This window comes from Somniosus microcephalus, chromosome 1, assembly GCF_052327205.1.
Source record: "Somniosus microcephalus isolate GS21.2 chromosome 1, FLI_Smic_1.0, whole genome shotgun sequence".
NCBI lineage: Eukaryota > Metazoa > Chordata > Chondrichthyes > Squaliformes > Somniosidae > Somniosus > Somniosus microcephalus.
The window spans coordinates 213,385,115-213,410,687 of NC_140987.1; the positions used below are offsets into that span (position 1 = coordinate 213,385,115).

General features: G+C 44.3%; 1 protein-coding gene across 1 annotated transcript in view; it reads right to left on the reverse strand.

The window, feature by feature from the left end:
• Window positions 1-25,573, reverse strand: part of msh3 (mutS homolog 3 (E. coli)) — a 459,900-nt gene that overhangs the window by 353,368 nt on the left and 80,959 nt on the right. The window contains exon 9 of the mRNA XM_085989589.1: window positions 835-947. Within this exon, the coding sequence (XP_085845715.1) occupies window positions 835-947 (113 nt within the window). The remainder of the gene's footprint in view (window positions 1-834; window positions 948-25,573) is intronic.

Genomic DNA, 25,573 nt, shown 5'->3' on the forward strand with positions numbered 1-25,573 from the left:
TCTTACATTTGTCCACCCCAGTCCAACTCCGGCATCTCCACACCATGGCACCAAATCCCGTTCACCCATCACCCCGGTGCTCACTGACCTACATTGGCTCCCAGTCCAGCAAATCCTCAATTTAAAAAAAAATTCTCATCCTTGTTTTCAAATCCTTCCATGGCCTCGCCCCTCCCCATCTCTGTAACCTCCTCCAGCCCTACAATCCTCAGAGATCTCTGCACACCTCCAATTATGGCCTCTTGCACACACTCGATTTTCATTGCACCACCATGCCTTCAGCTGCCTAGGCTCTAAGCTCTGGAATTCCCTCCCTAAACCTTTCCGCCTCTACTGCGCTCTCTTCTTTTAAGATGCTCCTTAAAACCTACCCCTTTGACCAAGCTTTTGGTCACCTGTGCCAATACCTCATGTGGCTCGGTGTTAAATTTTGTTTGATAACGCGATCGAATACTCGAGCCTAGTCTTCAGTCACTTACAAGCTTTTATTTACACACATTACATACTGTGTACCCCAAGATAAGTTTTTTCCCCTTCCCGAGCCTGCATTTTGCACACAAGAGTCCCCAATCAATACTCACTACCTGAATACAATTAACACCCAATTGACATACACTACCTGAATACAATTAACACTAAGCACCTCTCAATGACAGACACCAGTTAAAAAAAAGTCTAGGGTGCAAACCCATATCCTCCTGTTTTGAGGCCCCATATATTGGAATACTAATGTACAGGACAACTGCACAGGTATTGTTTGATACAGTACAGTTTAGAACAGTATTTCTTTGACAAACAGAGACTTTCTTTAAAAGGTGATGTAATGTATGGTACCTGAAATGTCAGAAGCTCCATGTGCATAAAACTCAGAGGTTAACTGGAAAGCATGGCTGTACTCAAAATGGATACTGTCCATCCGCTCAACACGAATTCTGTCGTCACCTAAACTGCAAGAAAAAAAAATATAAAGGGTAACCACCATTTTTTTCCAATCACTTGTGTGGTTTTATACAATAACAAATGTGCATGTTGGAGCACAAATATTTTAATCCTGATGATGGGCCAGGTTTGCTTCAAGTTGGCAACATGTGCCCGTAATTTGCGGTCAGCCGCTGGCCCTGAAGTAAGCTTCCCACAAAAGATCTTGCGATCTCTGTGGCGAGAAGTTTGGCTTTTCAGATGTTCAGTTGAGATCAGTGTAAGTTAATGGGGAATTCCTAATGCAAGCTGCTGTGATGTCAGCAAGCTGTCTAAGCAGCCAATCACAATGCAGAATTATCTCAGACCAGGAACCAGGAAGTGAGTAAGCTCCTTTTATTCTGACTTTTTTTTAATGTTAGAGCGCTAAAAATGTTAGAGAGAGCAAAACAAAGATTGGGACACTCTTATGGGGAAAAGGTAAACCTGAAATAAAGATGAACAAACTTTAAAAAAAAATTATTTAAAGTTTCTTAAAAATTGTAATTTTTATTAAACTGGATAAATTTGACACTCCACAAAATTAGAATTAGTTTTTCAGGGCTATAACCTTTGTTTAGCAGTCAATACACTGTTAAAACCCGTTACACCTAATCCAAAAGGGTCTAAGTTTTAATGGGATATTTAACAGCGATATTACTGCGGAAGCACCAAAGATTCCGTCAGTTTCACTAATTACACCGATTGCCGACTGGAGGGGAGGGGGGGAACCAGCACAGCCAGTGTCAGAGCAGTGAATGACTGACCGGAACTTCAGGATTTCCGCGTTAGGATGCGCATGCGCTAAATCCTGAAGTTGTGGTTAGTTTCAAAGGCGTAATAACAGTGAACACTGTTCGTTCGCGGTTATTACCCACGGCAAATTCTGGGCCAATGATGTTGTGCCCCTAAAAGGCAATTGCACTCTCCAGTGAAGAACCCACAGAAAGTAAGATGGCTCAAACTTCATGCTCCAGCCACACAAGGGTCTCATGGCCCTGTGGTGCTTAGAATTACACTTTTGCAATCTGATAGCCCACTTATATCCACAATATGATGCAGCTGTCTATGTTCCAAATTCATCACATCCTTCTACATCGGTGGGGGAGATTCAGAGACTGGCACCAACACCACTAGTGAACATCCACAAAATATGCGCACTGACTTTAAAACATATCTGCATATTGTATCTGAAATATGAGAAACTTCACTGGCATACAATTCAAAACTACCTCAACAAGGTGGCATCTGTGCCTCCAGAAGCAGTGCTGTAACACAAATAAGACACTAATAATGTATCTCAACATAAAAACAGAAAACACTTACACAGGTAAAACACTTCGATTCCACAGCATCCAAATCAAAAGGAGAATAAGGTCTACAGTAATGGATGCAACAGCCTACCCAGACCGGATTTAAAAGAGCGACACACAACAGAAATAAATACTCAAGAAATTACAAGAAAATATGAAACTATCAAGACTCCTCTGATGACAGCGAGTTGCTGAGTCATACAAAGCAGGAAGGTCCCAGGTTTGCTCTCCAGTCTGAGCTGAATTCGCTGATTTTGATCAGGACATTATTTTTGTTAGCCAAAGGTATTAAGGGATATGGGGCAAAGGCATCAGGTCACAGATCAGCCAAGATCTTATTGAACAGGCTCAAGGGGCTAAATGGCCTACTCCTGTTCCTATGTTTCTAAGACAACGATATGAATGTTAGTGTCCATGAACTAGGGAGGGGAATAAATCAGCTAGTGTTCTGAGTTTTTATCATTATAGTGTGTCTGTTGAAAGCTCACATGCGTAGATGTTGGTAGAGGACAGAATAGAGCTGTGCAATCACTGTCCTCATATAGACATAAATAATTACTCGTTGGGCAAGGTACCAAGGGGCAGCCGGTATCGATGGAACAATAATCGCACAAAGCAGTCAACACCTTCAAAAGAGGAGAGAAAATTGGTGAACGAAATTGATGAGAAAAAATTATCAAGGAAATAAAATATAAAGCTATCAATACTGCTCAAGTTGAAGATGAATGGCTGACATTAATAAAACATCAAAGAATCGGGGCTACAATGGAGTCTCCAACCAGCACTCCCTACTTGCATGGCATCCCTGCTGGAAGCATGGAATTACCTTTATAATCCTTTATCATTACTTGATATCAACATATTTTGTAATTATTAGCAGATCTACCACAGCATTGCTCATGGCAAATTAGAAAATATTCTGTTTTATAATAATAGGTTCGTTAAATACTTCACAATGTATTATTCGGCTGCTACGGTGGAGCTGTGCTTTCATGGCCTGTCCCTTTAAAACCACAAAGTCCAATTGATGCAAGTAAACACAGCACGAGGTCACTCAAAACTTTAAAATGTTATTTGGTGAGGGAATTTTGCAGATTGGAATGTGGTCAGTTTCAAACTGCAACTCCGAAGCACCCAGGATTTTAAGATTGTTTTGATATCTGTAATACGCGAGACATTTGTGCACACTTAACTGTTTAATATATTAATTAATAGATATAAAGTACAGGAAAAAGCATCTAATGGCAGCACCAGGACATCACTGCAGGAAGCATCCTCGGCCCACTGACCAGAAGCTGAACTGGACTCACCATATCAACAACATGTCTACAAAAGCAGGGTAAAGGCTGGGTATTCTACGAAGAGGGGCTCATCTGCTGACCCCTCAAAAACTATCCACCACCCACAAGGCTTAAGTAAGGATTGTGATGAAATACTTGCCCAGCACACTATGGCTGTAATATGTACAATCCACAGGAGGCAATGAAGGTTACTTCAACATCACTACACTCCTGTTTGACCTGTACCACCAAAAAAGACAAGTGCAGTGATGAAGTGGGAACACCATCACCTCCAATGTCACACACCATCCTGACTTGAGACTATAAACCCAGTTCCTTTATCGTTGCTGGGTTACAATTCTGGTTTTCCCTGCCTAACACCATTGTGGCAATGCCATCGTGACAAGGACTATACTGGTTCAAGGAGAAGGTCCACCAGCATCTTCTCAAGGCAGCTAGGGATGGGCAATAAATGCAGCTTTGCCAGTAATGTCCACATCCTGAGAATGTTTTTTTTTTTAATTAGTTGGTCAGACGGCTGAAAAGTTTTGATCTCTGATGGTTAGTGTAGTGTATGTACCCGTCTACCTTGAAGAGAACTATTGTATGTAACCGTCCACCTTTAAGAGAACTACTTTAGGTGTTGCACTACTTTGTTGGCTTCTGTATACTGTAATACCGACGGTGACCACACCGGTATATAAGTGCTGTGTCAGGAAGTATTGGGCAGATTCGCCCTGACCTTCGAATAGTAAAGTCCTGTTTTAAGTTACTCTTGGAGTCTGTGCATTAATTAACTAAACAACCCACAGACTTTACAGTGGCGACGAGTCCGATCGTACCCTGCGGCAACATTGCGTCCGAAGCAGTTAACGAGCGTCGAGAAGAGGCAACCGCCCTCGTCGTTCTGCTGGAAAAAAACTCGAGGCTGCAGAACTAGAAAGGAGGAAGAATTTAGAGACAAAGACTTCCATCAGCAACAGGCACTGACTGTCCCTTCTGCCACGGTGAGGAGTGAGCCGATCAGCACGAGAAGCAAGGCGGCCACGGCGACTGTGAGTAAGGGAAAAGTAAAAAGAATAACCGGAGGATAAGGGCGGTGTACTCGACCACGGTCGAGGGGGAAAGGAGCCGGACAGAAGTCGGGCCCAGAGGCGCTGAGACTGGGGCAGCGTGGAGCAAGGAAGCCGCGGTACTAATAGGCTGGGGGACGCAACGGCGTCGTGAGACAGCTAGACCGCGACCGGCGGGAAAAGCCGGGCAGCGACCGAAGCCACGAAGCGCTGCGACCGGGAGCGTAGGCGCGGGAAGAGATAAACTCAGCCGCAGCCGGGAGGGAAGCACCGGACTGCGAGAGAGCTGGGAGGCGCGATTGGGAGCCGAGCGAGCGGGAGAGGCAGAGCCGACCAAGGGAGACTGAGCGAGAGCCAGTCCAGCGGCTGAAACTGTTCTCCGTCAACGGGGTGTACCCAGCGCCGGTAGAGCCGAGCGAGCGGGAGAGAGACAGAGCCCGAGCAAGGGGAACTGAGCGAGAGCCAGCCCAGCGGCTGAAACTGTTCGCCGTCAACGGGGTGTACCCAGCGCCGGTTGCCCTGCCGAGAAAAGGGAAAGCACTGAAGCCGACGCGCAGGCTGTGAACCTGAAAGCCAGTGGCCGTCGCCCGTGGGGAAAGTGTACCCCTCCCGCCAGGGGAAGAAACGCGGGAAGCCGCCATTAGGCGGAGAAGAAGACAGAAGCGGGGAACCGCCATTGAAGTGGGCGGGGAGAGAAGATAAGCGCGGGAAACTGCCATTTTCGCGGGAACCGCCATCTTGGAAAAAAAAAAGAAAATTTAAAGAAATAATTCGTGGTGTTATCAGGAAGAGAGGAAGATGCCTAAGCGTGGTAACATCAACGATTTTAATTCCGAGGTAGAAGACTGGGCCATGTATGTGGAACGCATTGAGATCTATTGTGAGGCCAATAAAATAGAAGATGACAAAGCTATAACCTTGCTAAACTCGATGGGCGCGAAGACATACGAGCTCTTGAAGCATCTGCTAGCACCAGCTAAACCGGCGGATCAGACTTTCGATGATATTGTGACTGTTCTGAAGGATCACTTGAACCCCACACCGTTGATGTTGGCGGAACGATTCAAATTCTATGCGAGAACGCAAAGGAAAGACGAAAGCAACGCAGAATACTTGGTCGAACTGCGTAGACTAGCGAAACACTGCCAGTTTGGAGGGAATCTGACAGAGGCGTTGCGAGACAAATTAGTGTGCGGAATGTCGAAGGAAGAAACACAAAAACGACTGCTCGAAGAGAACGATCTTACACTTGAGAAGGCTGTCCTTATTGCTGCATCGAACGAAGTCGCAGCGAAAGGAACGGCGGAAATGCAGCGGCACTCAGGGTGCAGCAAATTACTTCGGGTACAACGAAATGCTATCGTTGTGGGAAGACAACACACGACCGGAACCAATGCTGGTTTAAAAACCAGAAATGTAGGAAATGTGGCAAGCTCGGTCACATAGCTAAGGTATGCCGGTCAGGAAAGAAGACCAACAATAATGAGTCACCACAAAAGAGGTACAGGAAGGTACATGAGGTGACTAGGAAGAGTCCGGAAGAACAGAATTCGGACTCACACTCCAACTGCAAGGAACTGGATAGTCTGAGAATTCACAATGTGAGTAATGAAGCTGACCGACAAGCTATCTGGATCACACTACAGATTGCAAAAGTCCAAGTGAAAATGGAAGTGGACACCGGATCGGCGTTGACGGTCATGAATAAGCATGATTATAATAAGTTATTCAAGCATATTCCCCTACGGGATACGGAACTAGTATTGAAGACATACACGGGGCACAAAGTATACCCCATCGGAAAGATAGAAGTCAAGGTGAGATACAAGGACAAAGAGCACCAAAGGATGGATCTGTATGTGTTGCCTGAGGGAGGTCCACCACTTCTGGGACGGGAGTGGATCAGGAAAATAAAGATAGACTGGCATTCACTAAACACCATGACGGTAGATTCCGGAAAGGAAGATGTCAAACCTGAACGGTTGTCCAGAATATTAGACGAAGCTAAAGAGGTATTCCAGCAAGGACTGGGAACACTGCGAGGAATTAAAGCAAAGGTTAAGATTGCAGAACATGCAAGCCCAAAATTTTTCAAAGCCAGATCGGTACCTTACGCGATACGACCTGCTGTGGAGGCAGAACTGGAAGAACTTGAACGATCAGGGGTACTGTCAAAAGTGGACTGGAGTGAGTGGGCCACGCCCATTGTTCCCGTCATGAAGTCTTCACCAAGTAACAAGCCAGGTCCGCATCTGCGGAGACTTCAAGATCACAGTGAATCCGGTGCTTCACACGGTACAATACCCGCTTCCGCGGATTGAAGATATCTTTGCTTCGTTGGCTGGAGGGAAACACTTCACCAAGATAGACCTGGCACAGGCATACTTACAAATGGAAGTCGAGGAAGAGTCGCATCAGTACCTCACCATCAACACACACAGAGGCTTGTATCGTTATAATAGACTGGTTTTTGGGGTAGCTTCGGCTCCAGCAATTTGGCAGAGGGCCATGGAGCAGGTATTACAAGGAATTCCAAGCACGCAGTGTTACTTAGACGATATCCTGATTACGGGAGAGGACGAGGAAGAACACCTCACAAATTTGAAACTGGTGCTCACTAGGTTGAAGGAATATGGCCTTCGAGTTAATCGCAAGAAATGTGAGTTCTTCCAAAAACGGATCTCGTACTGCGGTCATGTCATTGACCGAGAGGGGCTGCACAAGTCACCTGACAAGATAGAAGCTGTCGGGAAGGCCCCCGCTCCGGAAAACGTATCACAGTTAAGATCATTCTTGGGGTTGATTAATTATTATCACAAGTTTCTGCCGAATCTATCCACGGTGCTGCATCCGCTGAATGCTGTGTTGCGGAAAGAAGTACCATGGAAGTGGAGTGAGGAATGTAAAAAGGCCTTTCGCAGAAGCAAGGCGTTGATTACCTCTGAAGAAGTGTTGGCTCATTTCAACCCAACGTTACCTCTTCGTCTAGCTTGTGATGCTTCCCCCTATGGAATTGGAGCAGTACTTTCACACAAGTTACCAAATGGCTCGGAAAGGCCAGTGGCATTCGCGTCCCGATCATTGACCTCCGCGGAGCGAAATTATGCTCAAATAGATAGGGAGGCCCTCAGCCTTGTGTGGGGCGTAAAGAAATTCAATCATTACCTGCAGGGCAAGAAGTTCACATTACTGACAGACCACCAGCCGTTGGTGTCCATATTCAACCCTAACAAGGCCGTTTCCACCATGACAGCGTAAAGGTTACATAGGTGGTCCGTGTTACTTGGGGCACACCAATATGACATCGAATACAAAAGATCCAAACAGCATGGAAATGCTGATGGGTTATCGCGCTTGCCATTGCCAATAGTAGAAGAAGCGACTACAGTGGACCCGGGAGAGCTGTTCCACTCATCCATAGTGGAATGTCTACCAGTAACAAATTCGATGATCGAAAACGAAACCAGAAATGACCCGACTCTCTCACGAGTCTATGATTTAACGGTGGAGGGATGGCCAGCACAGGGCGAACCAACGCTGCCAGCATTTTCGCAGAGAAAAGAACAGCTGTCAGTGTGTCGAGGAACCCTGATGTGTGGATCTAGAGTGGTGATTCCACCCAAACTTCAACAGAAGGTGTTAAAGGAGCTGCACGAGGGACATCTGGGTGGAGTGAAAATGAAGAACCTAGCAAGAGCGTTCGTGTGGTGGCCAGGCATTGATGGGGACATCGAAGAAATCACTAAGAGCTGTCTAGGATGCCAGAAGGTCCAAAACGCGCCACCACAGGCTCCTCTGCATCCATGGGAGTGGCCCTCATCTCCTTGGCAAAGGGTACACATCGACTTTGCTGGTCCATTTATGGACTCAATGTTTCTAATAGCGGTGGATGCACACTCCAAGTGGCCGGAGGTAATAAAGATGTCCACCACCACCACGGAAAAAACCATCACAGTGTTAAGGACCATGTTTGCTAGGAATGGGCTGCCGGAACAGATCTGTTCTGATAATGGACCGCAATTTGTGTCCGAAGAATTCAAGAAATTCTTAAAGAGCAATGGGGTTAAGCACTACACGTCAGCCCCATACCATCCCGCCTCCAATGGATTGGCTGAAAGGTTTGTCCAGACCTTCAAGAAGGCCATAAAGGCCATGGGTAATGAAGCCATTAACTTACAACAGAAGGTGGATAGCTTCTTGTTGGCGTACAGGAATGCAACACATGCAGTCACAAATCAAACTCCCGCCATGATGTTTTTTAATAGACGACTAAGATGCCGGCTGGATTTGCTTAAGCCAAACGTCAGAAGGGACGTAGAGAACCGGCAATTCCAGGGCATGAATGAAAGGCCAACTAGATCTTTTCAGATAGGTCAACAAGTTTTGGCCCGGGACTACCGTACCGAGAAATGGCAGCCTGGAACTATCGGAAAAAGGCTAGGGCCGTTGATGTATACGGTGGACATTGGGGACAGTATAATAAGGCGCCATGTTGACCAGATCATAGGGTCAGCCACAAATGGCCAACCTACTCCACCACCTTACACGGTTAATGTTGAGACAGAGATACCCAGAACACCTACCTCCGATCTGGTAATACTGGAATCAGATGAACCTGACACTGTCCTTCAAGCCAAATCGACCTTGCCAGAAGCACCTACTACCCCGCCGGAAGTTACGACACCACCGAGGCGTTATCTGGACAGAGTCCGGAAACCTCCAGAGAGACTGAATCTGTGAACTGTCTTGCATAAAGTTGTATATATGTTATAATGTATGTTTAATGGGGAATCAGTATGTTGTAAGCTAAAAAGGGAGGATTGTAGTGTATGTACCCGTCTACCTTGAAGAGAACTATTGTATGTAACCGTCCACCTTTAAGAGAACTACTTTAGGTGTTGCACTACTTTGTTGGCTTCTGTATACTGTAATACCGACGGTGACCACACCGGTATATAAGTGCTGTGTCAGGAAGTATTGGGCAGATTCGCCCTGACCTTCGAATAGTAAAGTCCTGTTTTAAGTTACTCTTGGAGTCTGTGCATTAATTAACTAAACAACCCACAGACTTTAGTTAGGAATCAGTTAATTATTTTGGTGTATGATTATTGCAATAGGAGATTGTCTATGGCACAGTTACTACTGTCACATAAATACTGCTGAAGCTGGAGTTGCAATTAAAGATGATGCCAGGTGCTAGTTGTTAGCCCCTAATTACAGTTCTGACAGACAAGCCAAGAAGCATAGCTGTCTCTCGGTCATCATCCAGTGAAATCCTAGAGTTAATTCCCAGAGGTGTAAAATGGTTTTCAAGTCTTCCAGGATAGGTCAGTAATTGTCCATGTTGTCTTATCCAACACAATAGCACCTGGTCAAGGAGAGTCATACCAGAAAGTTGTCACAATGAAGCACAGGTTATACAGCAGATGTTCTTCATACGGTCTCTATTAATGATTGAACTGTAAACAACTGGTTTTACAATAAATCATAAAGTTTGTCCACAGGCAGTGAGAGAAAAAGATAGGGCTCTGTAACAAACTAAATAGAATAGCACCTACAGAACAGCACCAAGGTAGGCCTGAAGCATCAATTTCCAGGTTACTCTAGGAGTCTATTCTCACTTCACCTATGATCAATGCCATCAGACCAACTCCTAGGTATAAGAGAAGACCTGAAAAGAAAGGTGCCCATGGAAAGGAAATTCATAAATAAAAGCAAGTAAAGACAGGCAATTAAAAAAAATAAGCAGATGAAATGAGTCCTTCCTATTTCTAGCTATACTCTTTAAAGACACCTTCCCACCACCCCCCCACGGTATTGTTTAAAAAATAAAGCAGCTAAGCTCCACAAAGGAGGCAGCATGGAGGAGTATCCCAGACCAAATGTTCCAAAAGCAGCTCCGTACAACCCGACTGAAACATCCGAATAAACTTTTACTAAAGATCACCAGAAAACAAAAGCAGTCAGCCACTCAGTGAATTTTCCGTCCGATTTGTTTGCTTAGACCTCTCGACCTGCAGGGTAAACTACCCCAGAGACAACAGTAGTGAGCTTGCCTGTCTGCATTTACCATTTGCACTTTATTCTTGGCAGCATTCTGGGTGGAAAAGAATCAAATGTGGGACACAAGTGAGGCGTATAAGTGAGTTGGCAACCCAAAGGACTCAATAAGTAAGCCTCTGGTGGATTGAAATCTTAAAAGGGCTCACTGATCCCTCTGAACATCTTTTCAGGTCATCATTTGTTAAAGACTACCTTCACAAGCCCAGTAAATCACCACTGGTGCAGTAATCTTACAAGAATAGTATTATCAATTTTGTCCCAGTCTCTACAGAATTCAACTGATATCAACGAGTTTTCTCATTTGTACTCATGCCGACATTTTAGCCAGAATCATCAACAGAGCGAATTTCACACCCTAAATAAAGTTTACCTGCACCTCAAACTGGTTAAATATCTATATAACAAGCTCAGTTTCACAACTAAATGAAGATGCCACATGTGCATAGGAAAGCTCCCATTAGACACGGGCACTACATTTCTATTGCTCTTTGTTCAACCTGCCCATACAAAAAACATGCAGTTTCCAAGATTCTATGGGAAATAGTTTTATTTTTGCAGTTGCTATGGTGATAGAAAAGATAGCACAAAATGTCACCAGGGTGCAAGACTACAAATATGCTAACTTGCACAGTAGGAAATATTTTTCTGCTGCACCCAGAACATATCACCCCTAAAAGATAGGAGGGAAAAGAGAATGAAGGTTTCCTTACTAAAATAACTTACTAGAAATCAAAGTCTGTTCGCAAATGGCAACAAGATACTAAAAAAATGTAAGAGAGCAGACTGCGAAGAGTTTTCTGACAAACATCTTGTTTCTCAGCATCGACTTAGGATGAGAGTATTTTTGAATGTTGGATGCTGCTTATATAATTCCTTTGACCTTCCAATGAATTATAAAGAATATCCATGACAATTATGAAAATGAACAGTTGCCTTGTTCCAAGCAACAATATGCTGGATCATGTGATCTGAGGAACTAAGTATCCATCAGCTTAAAAGAACATCTGTTTATTTACTCCATCAGCCCCATCACATCTCAGGCAATCTGACAAGAAACTCCGTCACCGATTCAGTGCCATAGCATTTCTCTTGATAAAAACAGTTTTCAACAACAGAACATATAAAAACACATTTCAACATATCACCTAAAGAAAATGTATTCAAAGTTAGAACATATATACACAGCAACAGCCAATATTCAACATGTTGACAAACAGTTGTTTAAAAAAAAAGGAATTATTTCCTGTGCAAAATACTCCCAAAACTTTTTTTTACATTTAAAAAATACTCTTAATTATTCGTATCATAGTTTTTGCCTCTAGAGACCTACCATTTGGGTTGTCACTCATGGATATATGCTACAGAGGAGGCCCACATCTATCCTGAAGCAGCTCAATTGATTTTAATACTGACATTTGCTTTACCCCTCAGGCCAGTCTGAAGCTCTTGCTCCAGAATACATGTCATTCCCTCCCCCCCATAACCTAGATAACAGGTGTGTCTCGGGAAGAGCAGAGAACTAAAATAGTTGGTTTCCACACGGCAAAAAATACAAGATTTCAAGAGAGAGCGTGTGCGCACACATGCGTGGGACAAAATGACAGATGAGAGAGAAAGACACAAGGCTAGAGAGAGAAAGATACAATTCTCTTGGTAGTCATTTCATTCCTCAATTCAATATGCTTGTAGAATTCAGTAAGTTTTTTTTTTAATGCTTCAAACATCAAACAGGGCCTGCAACGTTTCTCTCTCCACAGATGTTGAGTATTTCCAGTATTTACTGTTTTTATATCAAATAACAGGAGATATTCTCAAAAAGAAACTGCATTTTAATGTTTGCTGATGGTACTCGAAACCTATTCATATAAAAGTGGCATTTCTTCTTTTATTATTCAAAATAAATCAGATATATTAAATAAATCAGTAATTTATTCCTAGATTATTACCAAAATATAAAAAGATAGATTACCTACCTTTTAGGATGTTTCTCATTCTACAAAAGATATGCATCCTCCATACACTGCAGAAACATAGCTTAGCTCAACAGGTGTGGCAAAATCACAGACTGAACACACAAATGAAAATGTTGTCATGGCGCAGTAGATAGATGGTGCCGTATGTGGCCTCATGGGGGCTGATCACAGGTTTGGGGAAGCAGGTTAGCTTGGTGGGCCGGGGTACTCCTACTCCTCGCAGACAAGCAGTACTGAAAAAGCACTTGCCTCTTCCACGCAGCAGTCCTCGCCTCCCTTTAGCTGCCGGGTTTCCCAAAGCCTGTGAAACCTGGCGGGCCAGCGTAAAATTTAAAATGGAGGTAAAATCTGAGGCACGCAGCCTTAATAAAATATTTAAATGAATGACCCGACTCTTAGGAGGTTGGTTGCCCCCCCACCACCCTCCCCATCTGTGTTAAAACTCGGGGTGGGCGGGCTCGAGGCAAGTTGGTTTTTGGTTTGTGATTTTTTAACATTTAACACCCCACCCAACCCAAACCCACCCGTTTTTGGGGGTTAAAATTCCCCTCCATGGTGTGTGAAGATATCTGATTAACAAAGAATGTAAAGACTCTGCAGGCAATCTATCTTTCTGCATTCTCCACACAACACAGGAGCACAACAAAGTAGTACAAATGTAGACGGGGAAGTCCGTGTAGATGAACCATATTAGGGCCAATCTGCCAAAGACATAGTCATGTGCTGCAGTTAAATCTAGACAGTTATTAAATGTATGAAAAATGCTCCACTGCAGCCTTGTATATAATATCCAAATAGTTTCTACTGTATTTTTCTGCCATGAATAACCTTCTTCCTTGCAAGATGGCAGCAATGTACGATGTACTCAATCATTCACTTGACGATCCGCTGCTTAGTGTCCACTTTGCTTACCATCTTTGCACCTTAGGAAATGGATAACTGTCAACTGCGTGAATTGTTTTGTGTGAGAGACATAACTTAGGTTTCTGCATGGATTTCTGTGACTGAAAACAAGTGAGGATCTAACAGTAGAATTCTCAAATAGCTTGCATAAAAAGAGACTCTAAGAGATGATACCCTAATGATCTAAACGTAAATGTGCCAAGATGACAAACAGATGCTGGACATTCTCCAGAATATAGAGGACATCTTGGGCAATTTGTTCTTGGCGTGTGGGCAATATTGTCAAGGCACGATTTATTGTCCATCCTTAGTTGCCTTGAGAGCATTAATAGTCAACCACATAGTGCAGGACTGGAATCATATGTAGACCAGACCATGTTGGAGTGCCAGATTCCCAGTTTGGTTTTTACGACAATCTGGTAACGATCATGGTTATTTTCTGATGTTAGCCCACAAATTACCAGAACTATTGAATTTTTTTTTAAATTTAGACAATTTGAAGGATGTTCCAAAGTGATTCACAGCCAATTAAGTGTAGTCGCTGTTGTAATGTAGGGAAACACAGCAGCCAATTTGTACACGGTAAAGTCCCACAAACAGGTAATGTTTTAGTGGAATAGCAAAATACTGCGGATGCTGGAAATCTGAAACAACAGAAAACGCTGGAAAAAAACTCAGCAGGCCAGGGCAGCATCCGTGGAGAAACAGAGTTAACATTTCAGTTCGAAGACCTTTCATCAGAACTGGAAAAAAAGCAGGAAATGGAACAAATTTTAAAGCAAGTTTAGGGGCTGGGAAATGGGGGAGGGGATGAAAGAACAAAAGGGAAGGTCTGTGATAGGATGGAAGGCAGGAGAAGTAAAGAGGCATTAAGAGATATTCAAGGCAAAAGGAGATGGTAATGGGACATGTTGAGAAACAAAGGATGGCTCTAGATGAAGTGTGAATTCCACTGGCAGAATGAAAGACAGCTGCCATGTGGGAGGGGAAAAAAAGGCCAAAAAGTGTAGATAAAAAATATGCAATAGGGGCCGAGGTTATGATCTGAAATTGCTGAACTCGATACTGAGTCCGGAAGGTTGTAAAGTGTCTAATCGAAAGAGGAGGTGCTGTTCCTCGAGCTTATGCTGAGCTTCCGTGGAACAGTGTAAGAGGCCGAGGACGGTGAGGTCTGAGTGGGAATGGAGCGGTGAATTAAAGTGACAGGCGACCGGAAGCTCAGGGTCACCCTTACGGACTGAACGGAGGTGTTCCGCAAAGCGGTCACCCAATCTGCGTTTGGTCTCCCCAATGTAGAGACGACCACATCGTGAGCAGCGAATACAGTATACTAAATTGCAAGGGGTGTTTGGGGCCTTGGACAGTGGGAAGGGGGGAGGTATAAGGACATGTGTTGCATCTCCTGCGCTTGCACGGGAAGGTGCCGGGTGAAGGGGAAGGGGTGCTGGGGGTGATACAGGAGTGGACTAGGGTGTCGCGGAGGGCGTGGTCCCTACGGAATGCTGAAAGGGGAGGTATGGGGAAGATGCGTTTGGTGGTAGGATCACACTGGAGGTGGCGGAAATCACACAGAAACACAGAAACCCCACAGTGCAGATAGAGGCCATTTCGGCCCATCGAGCCTGCACCGACACATATCCCACCCGATCCCCTACACCAACACATATCCCACCCTATCCCTGTAACCCCACGTATTTAATCCCCCTAACACTAAGGGTCAATTTATCATAGCCAATCAACCTAACCCGCACATCTTTGGACTGTGGGAGGAAACCGGAGCACCCGGAGAAAACCCACGCAAACACGGGGAGAATGTGCAAACTCCACACAGACAGTCACCCGAGGCCAGATTCGAACCCGGGTCTCTGGCGCTGCGAGGCAACAGTGCTAACCACTATGCCACCGTGCTGCGGAGGATGATCCGTTGAATGTGGAGGCTGGTGGGATGAAAGGTGAGGACAAGGGGAACTCTATCGTGGTTCCGGGAGGGAGGGGCAGGGGTGAGGGCAGAAGTGCGGGAGATAGAACGGACACAGTCGAGGGCCACGTCAACCACGGTAGAGGGGCCTCCTCGGTTGAGGAAAAAGGAAGACATGTCGGAAGCACTGGTATGGAAGGTGGCATCGTCAGAGCAGATGCGGCGGAGACGGAGAAACTGGGAGAAAGGAATAGAGTCCTTACAGGAGGCGGGGTGGGAGGAAACGTACTCCAGGTAGCTGTGGGAGTCATTGGGCTTGTAGTGAATGTTTGTCAATAGCCTATCCCCAGAGATGGAGACGGAGAAGTCAAGGAAGGGAATAGCTAGGACCCATGCAGGTACCCATAGCAACACCTTTGATTTGGAGGAAATGAGTGGAGTCAAAGGAGATGTTTTAGTGGTCCTGGTTAAGGGATAAATGTTGGCCAGAACATCAGGAGAACTCCCTTGCTCTTCAAATAGAGTCATGGGAAATTTTACGTTCACCTGAAAGGATGGACGGGGGGCATTAGTTTAACATCCAGTCTCGGAAGACGGCATCTCTGACAGTGCAGCATTCCTTCAGTACTGCACTGAAGTGTCAGCCTTGATTATGTGCTCAAGTGTTGGAGTGGCACTTGAACCCACAAACTTCTGACTCAGAACTGACAATGTTACTGACTGAGCCATGGTTGACACTTACAATTTATTGATTAATTCAGTTTCACAGGTTGTCATATTAGGACAATCAGCACCTTTCCGTAATGAGGCTGTCTCCAGTTTATGCTGCAACATTTCCCTCAACTATGAAAGGAAATACCCTCCTACAAATCAGAGTCTGTAGAGCCAATAAGGAACTGCCAGCATAACTTTTGCTGTGTCGACTCATACCTTTTTAACGATGGATGGTAGTCACAGGCCAACTATCTCGGCCCCAGGACATTGCTGCAGGAGTTCCTCAGGGCAGTGTCCTAGGACCAACCATCTTCAGCTGCTTCATCAATGACCTTCCCTCAATCATGTCAGAAATGGGGCTGTTCACTGGTGATTGCACAGTGTCCAGCTCCATTCGCAATTCCTCAGATAATGAACCATCCATGCCCGCATGCAGCAAGACCGGGACAACATTCAGCTTGGGTTGATAAGTGACAAGTAACATGTGTGCTACACAAGTGCCAGACAATGACTACCTCCAAGAGAGAACATAACCACCTCCCTTTGACATTACCATCGCTGAATGCTCCACCATCAACATCCTGAAGGCCACTATTGACCAGAAACTCAACTGGACCAGCCACATAAATGCCGTGGCTACTAGCGCAGATCAGAGGCTGGGTATTCTGCAGCAAGTAGCTCACCTCCTGACTCCTCAAAGCTTCTCTACCACCTACAAGGCACAAGTCAGGAGTGTGATGGAATACCCAAGAAGCTCGACACCATCTAGGACAAAGCAGCCCACTTGATTGCCACCCCATCCACCACCTTAAACATTTACTCCCTCCACCACCGGCGTACCCGTGGCTGCAGTGTGTACCATCTACAAGATGCACTGCAGCAACTCGCCAAGGCTTCTTTGGCAGCACCTCCCAAACCAGAGACCTCTACCACCAAGAAAGACAAGGGCAGCAGGTGCATTGAGACACATTACCCACAAATTCCCCTCCAAGTCATACACAATCCTGACTTGGACACATATCGCGTTCCTTCATTGTTCATGGGTTAAAATCCTCGAACTACTTACCCAATAACATTTTAGGAACACCTTCAACACACAGACTGTAACAGTCCAAGAAGGCGGCCCACCACCACCTTCTCAAGGTCAACTAGGGATGGGCAATAAATGCCGGCTTTGCCAGCAATACTCACATCCTGGGAATGATTTTAAAGAAAAAGAGTCAGGGGAAGATGAAGGAAACGCATCCTGAAACTAGTATCCAGAAAAAATGGAAAGCATTTAGATTTCATCCCAACGGCCTCTACTCCCGAGTAAAAATATAGGAGCTGATGATTATCTGGAGACACAGACACACATCCTATCAGCTCGTGAAGGTGAATTATGAGATGACAAAGCATCTGTCCATGGTCTCAGTGCAACACAGTACACAGCAACTCTAAGTATATGCCCTTGCCACAAAAAGGCTTCATACAATGTGGAATCAGGAGCCTTCAAAAGCACTGTCTATCTGCAATATAGGCCCTGAATTTCCTGGATCGTACTTGAGCAGAAATTATGCCAAAATTTATGCCTGTTTCTGCACCGATCTTGCCAAAGGGACCTTGCACAAAATTTCCTGCGAGGTTCATTTACCCAAGTCAGGACGCAACAGCTTGCGTAAAACAAGCACAAATGCAGCGCTAATAATAACAGCCCACTCACGGCTGGAATTTAGCAAGATTCTTCTCATTGCCACGGACACTGCAAAGTGAATGAGGCACTAGCCACAAAACAAACACTGCTCAAAAGTCCTTGTCACATTTGAAAACTTTTCTCTATCTTTTTAAAGATGTCATCATTTAAGAGTTAATTGTAAGCCAGATGCTCAGCACCTAGAATTGGATCTATTCAGATATTAAAAGCCAACTTTTAATCAGCTAAATACACCCAACACTCTCATTAAAAATCAAACTCAAATGTTGCCATGATACCATTAGAATCCAGCTAATTAACTGTCTATAAGCACCAATGAAATGAAATCTCCAGAATAGCAGCATGTCCAAGTAACTGGAAGTGGCCATTGCCAGGAAAGCAGACAAGCTTTCAAAAAAAGATAAGCAACAACAATACAGCAGATGTGAAGAATCATCATTAGTACTGAGGTATCATTTTATGCAATGGCCCTATTTAAAATAAAAACCTTTTAAAAATAATAGCATACTGAAATATTTCAGAATGGCAGTCCCCTGTTGCTTCACCCCAACCTCACATTAGGGCAGAAATGAAAATCTAGGCTTGCAGTAAAATAACAAGAGGGTAGAAAATGTACATAACTTTAATTACAGCCTGGCGAGTCAATCAATTCTTAAATTGCTCTTTAGCTAGACACAAAGGTTATAAACAATTTTGCCGTACACTTGTACCACAGAGTTGTAAGCCTTATTCTAATCCCAAGTATTTGAATGACACACAAAACTCACAGCAAAGGCAGCTCCTGGCTAATTAGAGGTGATAAACAAGAAAAGGTCAAAGGTGTGAAGTACAACTTCTTGTATCTTCAAAAGCAAAATACTGCAGATGCTGGAAATCTGAAATAAAAACAAAAACAGAAAAAGCTGGAAATACTCAGCAGGTCAGGCAGCATCTGTGGAGAGAGAAACAGAGTTAACATTTCAGGTCGATGACCTTTACAGGGTTACGGACAAAAGGTCATCGACCTGAAACGTCAACTCTGTTTCTCTCTCCACAGATGCTGCCTGATCTGCTGAGTATTTCCAGCTTTTTCTGTTTTTACTCCTTGCATCTTCAGTTAGCTAACAGGGTACAATATGTCTGAAAAATGAATGCTGTTCTTGCGGTCCTATCCTATCTGTTGAAATTGATTGTCAAAAGTAAGTCGACAGAGTGAACAGTTTTTGGGTCGGAGCAAGGAATAGTAACGGACTCCTTTCCTATTCCCTTTTAAACCATAAATACTGAGAATATCAGTGAAATTATTACTGCTGGTAGGGCATCACATTGATAGACACGTCACAAAGCACTTTCAGAAAGATTTTCTTAGGTTTACAGAAAATAAAGTAACTATTTCCCAACTGAAAACTATAATGGGCAGCAGTGTCATAAAAGAATCAATTTTTGAGTTTATCCAATAGACCTCGTTTGCAGAAATGATACACCATTACCTTGTTGACTGCGAAATAGCCGACTTGTAAAATTCACATAGTCCCAAAACTAGGGAAATAAAAAGGTATTCCTATGTTCAGTAGTGATGCATTATTGATTAACACCAGATTATTGATGAAGACAGCAAAGCCCAGTTTTTCTGCTGGAGTTACACCAGTTTTACAGACATAACTCCAGCAAACAAGGCAGAATATCAGGCAGGGAGCCTTTTGTGAGATTTCTTAAGTTTATAGAGCACAAAACAAAGGCTACATCAGGTTTGTAATTAGTACACTCACATTTCTTTCCTCACACATCAGCACACCCACCCTCTCTGTTAAAGTTTAATTGAATAAATGTTGTGAAATTTGTCCTGTAGCTTTTCCTCAAATAATTTTGGAAAAACTGAGCAAAAACTGCTTGGAAGCTAAAGAAAAATAATCTATCAGTATAGCTGACAGAGCAATACTGATGCATCCCGAGAAATTCAGTATATTGCACACGCTCAGACTGCCAAATCCAAATTCAGCCAACAGCACCACAGCTCTGGGCAAACCCATCAAGTCAAGTCCAAGCCCAGGCTTTTAGGAGGGGCTGAGGCAAAAACTTTGATGATGGCATCAAAAGGCGCATAAATAATTCAATGGATTAATTTAATCACGTGATTGTGAAATATATGTTTTGCATTTTTGATTTAAACCCTTATTTTGGAGATAAGTGGTTCAAAAATGTTCAGGTGAAATTTTTTCAGAAAGCATTCTGAGCAATTTGTGGGGCAAAGCTACCTGGTGGCCACAGTGTCACCACTTGGAACTCTGTCCACTTGTGCTAAATAAACCACTGCCTGCATGAACGAGGCTGTACAGAATGCAGGAGACTGATGGAAAGAGTTCAGTCTGGTCTGGTCTGGTGGTACCACAGCACAAATTTCCAGGCCATTTTGGGGTCAAATGTTTGAGAGAAGAAAGCAGTAACTTCACCGTAGGACACTGATCTACAGACTCAACTCATGGACATAAAAAAAGATATGTGGAAAGCAAAATACTATTTTATGAAACACAGCACAGGTGGTATTTCTTAGCAGTCTAAAACAGGATTTCATTTCCATTTCCATGGTTACATGTAATTTAGTTGTAAATTTAAACTCAGTTGGAAGTAAAAATTATGAGATTTCCAGGAAAAACCTCTGTACTTTAGATTAACTGATCTGATCCAAAGAAACATACCCTGGGTGGTGGCACAAAAATGCCTTTTTCAGAACAATTAGTATCATTGAATACACATCTACTTTTCCCAGCTCCAACACTTCCTGATTGATTCATGCCAGACTAAGGGTAAGTGTATTCAGTACTCTTGACACATATGGGCCATGTAAAAACAAGATGAAAGTGAATGAGAAAGACATCTCCCATGAGACTAAAGAATTAGACATAACAGAAATTGCTGGAAAAACTCAGGTGGTCAGGCAACATCCGTGGAGAGAAATTTGAGTTGACGTTTCGGGTCGAAACCCTTCTTCAAAACTGGAAAGAAAAGAAAATAGATCGAAGGCAGGGCTGCGATCGAACAAAAGGAGGAAAAAAAGAGACAATAAAAGGTATTCGAAACCAGACGAGATTGCAGCCCTGCCTTCGATCTATTTTATTTTCTTTCCAGTTTTGAAGAAGGGTTTCGACCTGAAACGTCAACTCAAATTTCTCTCCACGGATGTTGCCTGACCTGCTGAGTTTTTCCAACAATTTCTGTTGTTATTTCGGATTTCCAGCATCTGCAGTATTTTGCTATCGTAAAGAATTAGACAGTTGCTTGAAAAAGAGTAACATTAAAAAGAAATGAGGAGGAAGCGGGAGTGGGATTAGAACAGGTGGAGAAAAAATACTGACAGACGATGGACCGAATAACCTGTTTGTGTCACAAGTTTGCGAATGACACCAATTTTTTTTGGAGGGCGGGGATAGTTAATACAGAGGAGAACTGCGATAAAATACAGGAAGACATTAATAAACTTGCAGAATAGGCGTGTAATTGGCAAATTAACTAATACAGGTAAGTGTGAGGTAGCACATTTTAGTAGGAAGAATAAGGAGGCAACATACTGCTTGGATAATAACTGTCTAAATGGGGTAGAGGAGCAGAGGGATCTGGGGGGACAGATACACAAATCACTAAAAGTAGCAACACAGGTTAATAATGCCATAAAAAATACAAAGCACTCAGGTTCATTTCTAAGGGATAGAATTGAAAAGCAGAGAAGTTATGTTAAACTTGTATAGAACCTTGAGTACTGTGAACAGTTGTGGTCGCCATATTATAAAAAGGTAATAGAAGTACTGGAGTAGGTACAAAAAAGTTTTTACTAGAATGATACCAGAACTGAGAGGTTATACCTATCAGGGAATATTAAACAGGCTGGGGCTCTTTTCTCTAGAAAAGAGAAGACTGAGGGGTGACCTGATAGAGGTCTTTAAGATTTTGAAAGGGTTTGATAGGGTAGACGTAGAGAAGATGTTTCCACTTGCAGGCGAGACCAGGACTCGGGGCCATAAATATAAGATAGTCATGAATAAATCCAATAGAGAATTCAGGAGAAACTTCTTTACCCAGAGACTGGTTAGAATGTGGAACTTGCTACCACAGGGAGTAGTTGAGGCAACTAGCATAGAAGCATTTACAGAGAAGCACATGAGGGAGAAAGGAATAGAAAGATATGCTGATGGGGTTAGATGAAGAAGGGTGGGAGGAGACTCAGGTGGAGCATAAACCTGTTGGGTCAAATGGCCTGTTTCTGTTTTATAATGCTTGTAACATTCTAAAATAGATCAAACGATTGATAGAGGGTGCTTGGCAATAAAAACACTCTTCCAAGCTTTCCTTCTCCTATAAAATGCAGGATTACTAAATCCTGTAAAACATTTCATGTGGTATTAATTTTCTTTTACAACTCTAAACTGTTCCTTTTTTTTTAAACAAACACATTTTTTGTTTTCCCTCTGAATTCAACGTACACATACAAAAATGCAGCAAAGATTTGCTTATACACCATTTGTGATCTCTGCAGCCCATTCCTTCCAAGTGTCCCCACAGAGGTGGTTCACAACTGCATTCTTAAAACATCTGGAAATTCTGAGCACAAGCCTAAAAAATACAGACTTTATGGAAACAGACTTTGATCAAAGGACAAGAGAGCACAAAAGCAAACAGCGTGAATTTATGGGCCCAGAAATTGGGCTACTTACCGCCACCCGTTAGCGCTGGAATCCTGGCGAAAAATGGCAGCCACCACTCGAACGCCCTTCTCTGGCGCAGGACTCGGCGGCCGCCATCTTGGTGAGGGCCTTAGCGCTGCCGACAGCAGCGCTGGCTCTGGAGATGCAAATGGGGAGAGCGTGACCTCAGTCATCCATAATAATTAACATCACGCTCTGTGAACTTGGACCTTGGCGCTGAGTTTAACGCTGGGTCCTAAGCTCGCTCTGAAAAGAGACACTGTCAACACTAAAAGGAACACAAACATCTTTCAGGTAAGTTTGCATTTAAGCTTTTGGACTGGATTTTTTTTCTATTGAAGTAGTGGCTTGGTGCAATATATGTCAAAAGTTTTAAGACGCTTGCAAGACCTCGGATGGTAAAGGAAGGCCTCCGAGAAGACAGAAAGGGAATGGCAGCATAGTGGTTATGTCACTGGACTAGTAATTCAGAGGCCTGGACTAATGATCCGGAGACCCGAGTTCAAATCCCATCACGGCAGCTGGGGAATTTAAATTCAGTTAATTAAATAAACCTGGAATATATAGCTAGCATCAGTAATGGTGACCATAAAACTACCAGATTGTCTTAAAAATCCATCTGGTTCACTAATGTCCTTTAGGGAGGAAGCCTGCCGTCCTTACTCAGTCTGTCCTATATGTGACTCCAGACCAACAGCAATGTGGTTGACTCTTAATAGCCCTTTGAAATGGCCTAGCAAGCCATTAGTTAATGTCAATTAGGAATGAGCAATAAATGCTGGCCTTGCCAGCGATGCCCACATCCTGTGAATGAATAATTTTAAAAAATGCTGGAAATAATCAGCTGGTCAGGCAGCGTCCGTGGAGAAAGAAACCAAGTTCACTTCTCAGATCGAGATGCTGCCTGACCTGCTGAGTATTTCCAGCATTTTATGATTTTATTTCAGATTTACAGCATCCGCTCGCAGAAGGACGAGGAAGATGCAGAAGAGGAGGAAGCAACCCAGACAGCCTCTTTGGGGCCGGGATATCCAAGATGGAATCATCTGCCTGTGGTACCAGTGACCGCAACCCCAATTCCCCTTTCAACATTTGTCCCACACCTTACCTTCCCTCTGTTACTGACCATCACAGCGTCCTCTTGGTCACAATGCTGAAATAAAAGCCACTAAAAAGCAAACTTTCCAATCCAACTTTATACATCTATCCATCCAATATGACATCAAGAAATCAACTAATCACCCTTATGCATTCCCTTAGTGACTGTCTTGTGTGTGCCTTTGCCTATCCTACTGATGTCACACAGTGCTACCCCAGTGGCTGCAACATGGCTGGTGGAAAGCTGCTGACTTTCAGTGGGGGACACTGCAGATGGCCTTGCTCGTCAGCCTTGAGGAGCTGGTGGCTGGCAGTGTCAAATCGAGCGATGGTGTTTCATCTTCTTCACTCTCCTCTCCCTCTCTTGGTCAATCACTGGCAGGGCAGGCTGCATTTCTTGGGTGTGTGAAATGAGGAAGGCACAAGGTGGAGTGATGGTGACGGGAGGGCAGGAAAGCAAGAGGTGCATGTGAGAAGAAAGATAACATATGAGGATATCAGCATCTTGTATCCTTTCAGCCCCGCCGCTGGCCAAGGGCTCAGCCATGCCCCTGCCAAGAATGGCCAGCACCGTCTCCTCCAAGGGGGAGGTGAAGCTAGGAATCGGATGTGTGCCTCAGGTTTGATACAGATTATTCGTAGGTGAGTGATTGGTGGGGAGGGCGGGGGAGGGGGGTTGTGCAAAGCGCGATGTGAGAGACTAGTGGTGCAGTTGGTAGGAGACGGCTTTTGAAGATGCATTCACTGACCTTGACCAGTGGTCTGACGCCATGAAGTTTCTTTGGGCAATGGAGCCAGGTTGTGGGGGCGACACTGCTGGCAGTGACCGCCTCGGTGATCTGGTCCCACATCCTTCTTTCTGGATGGCCTCCTGGCCCCTGTGGGTAGAGGAACTCTCTTGCAGTGTTGACCCCCTGCACAAAGCTGGAGTACTACATGCGAAACCCTGGGTGCCCCTTCTCTGGCTTGCTGAGCCATTTGTGTTCTATTGTGTCCTATTTCTCATCCACATGTTGCCCCTTGGCGATATCATCCGAAAACAGCATCAGTTTCCACATGTACGCTGATGACACCCAGCTCTACCTCACTACTTCTTCTCTCGACCCCGCCACGGTCTCTAAATTGTCAGACTGCTTGTCCGACATACAGTTCTGGATGAGCAAAAATTTTCTCCAATTAAATATTGGGAAAACCGACACCATTGTTTTCGGTCCCCGCCACAAACTCCGTTCTAGCCACTGACTCCATCCCTCTCCCGAACATCTGTCTGAGGCTGAACCACACTGTTCGCAACCTTGGTGTCATATTTGACCCTGAAATGAGGTTCTGACCACATATCTGCAGCATAACAAACACCGCCTACTTCCACCTCCGTAACATCGTCCGTCTCCGCCCTTGCCTCAGCTCATCCGCTGCTGAAACCCTCATCCATGCCTTTGTTACCTCTAGACTTGACTATTCCAACGCACTTCTGGCTAGCCTCCCACATTCCACCCTACGTAAACTTCAGGTCATCCAAAACTTGGCTGCCCGTGTCCTAACTCGCACCAAGTCCCGTTCGCCCATCACCCCGGTGCTCGCTGAGCTACATTGGCTTTCGGTTAAGCAGTGCCTCGATTTCAAAATTCTCATCCTTGTTTTCAAATCCCTCCATGGCCTCATCCCTTCATATCTCTAATCTCCTTCAGCCCCACAACCCACCCCCCACCCCCATCCCCGAGATATCTCCTCTCCTCTACTTCTGCCCTCTTGAAGATCACTGATTATAATCGCTCAACCTTTGGTGGCCGTGCCTTCTATTGCCTAGGCCCTAAGCTCTGGAATTCCCTGCCTAAACCTGTCCACCTCGCTACCTCTCGTTTCTCCTTTAAGACACTCCTTAAAACCTACCTCTTTGACCAAGCTTTTGGTC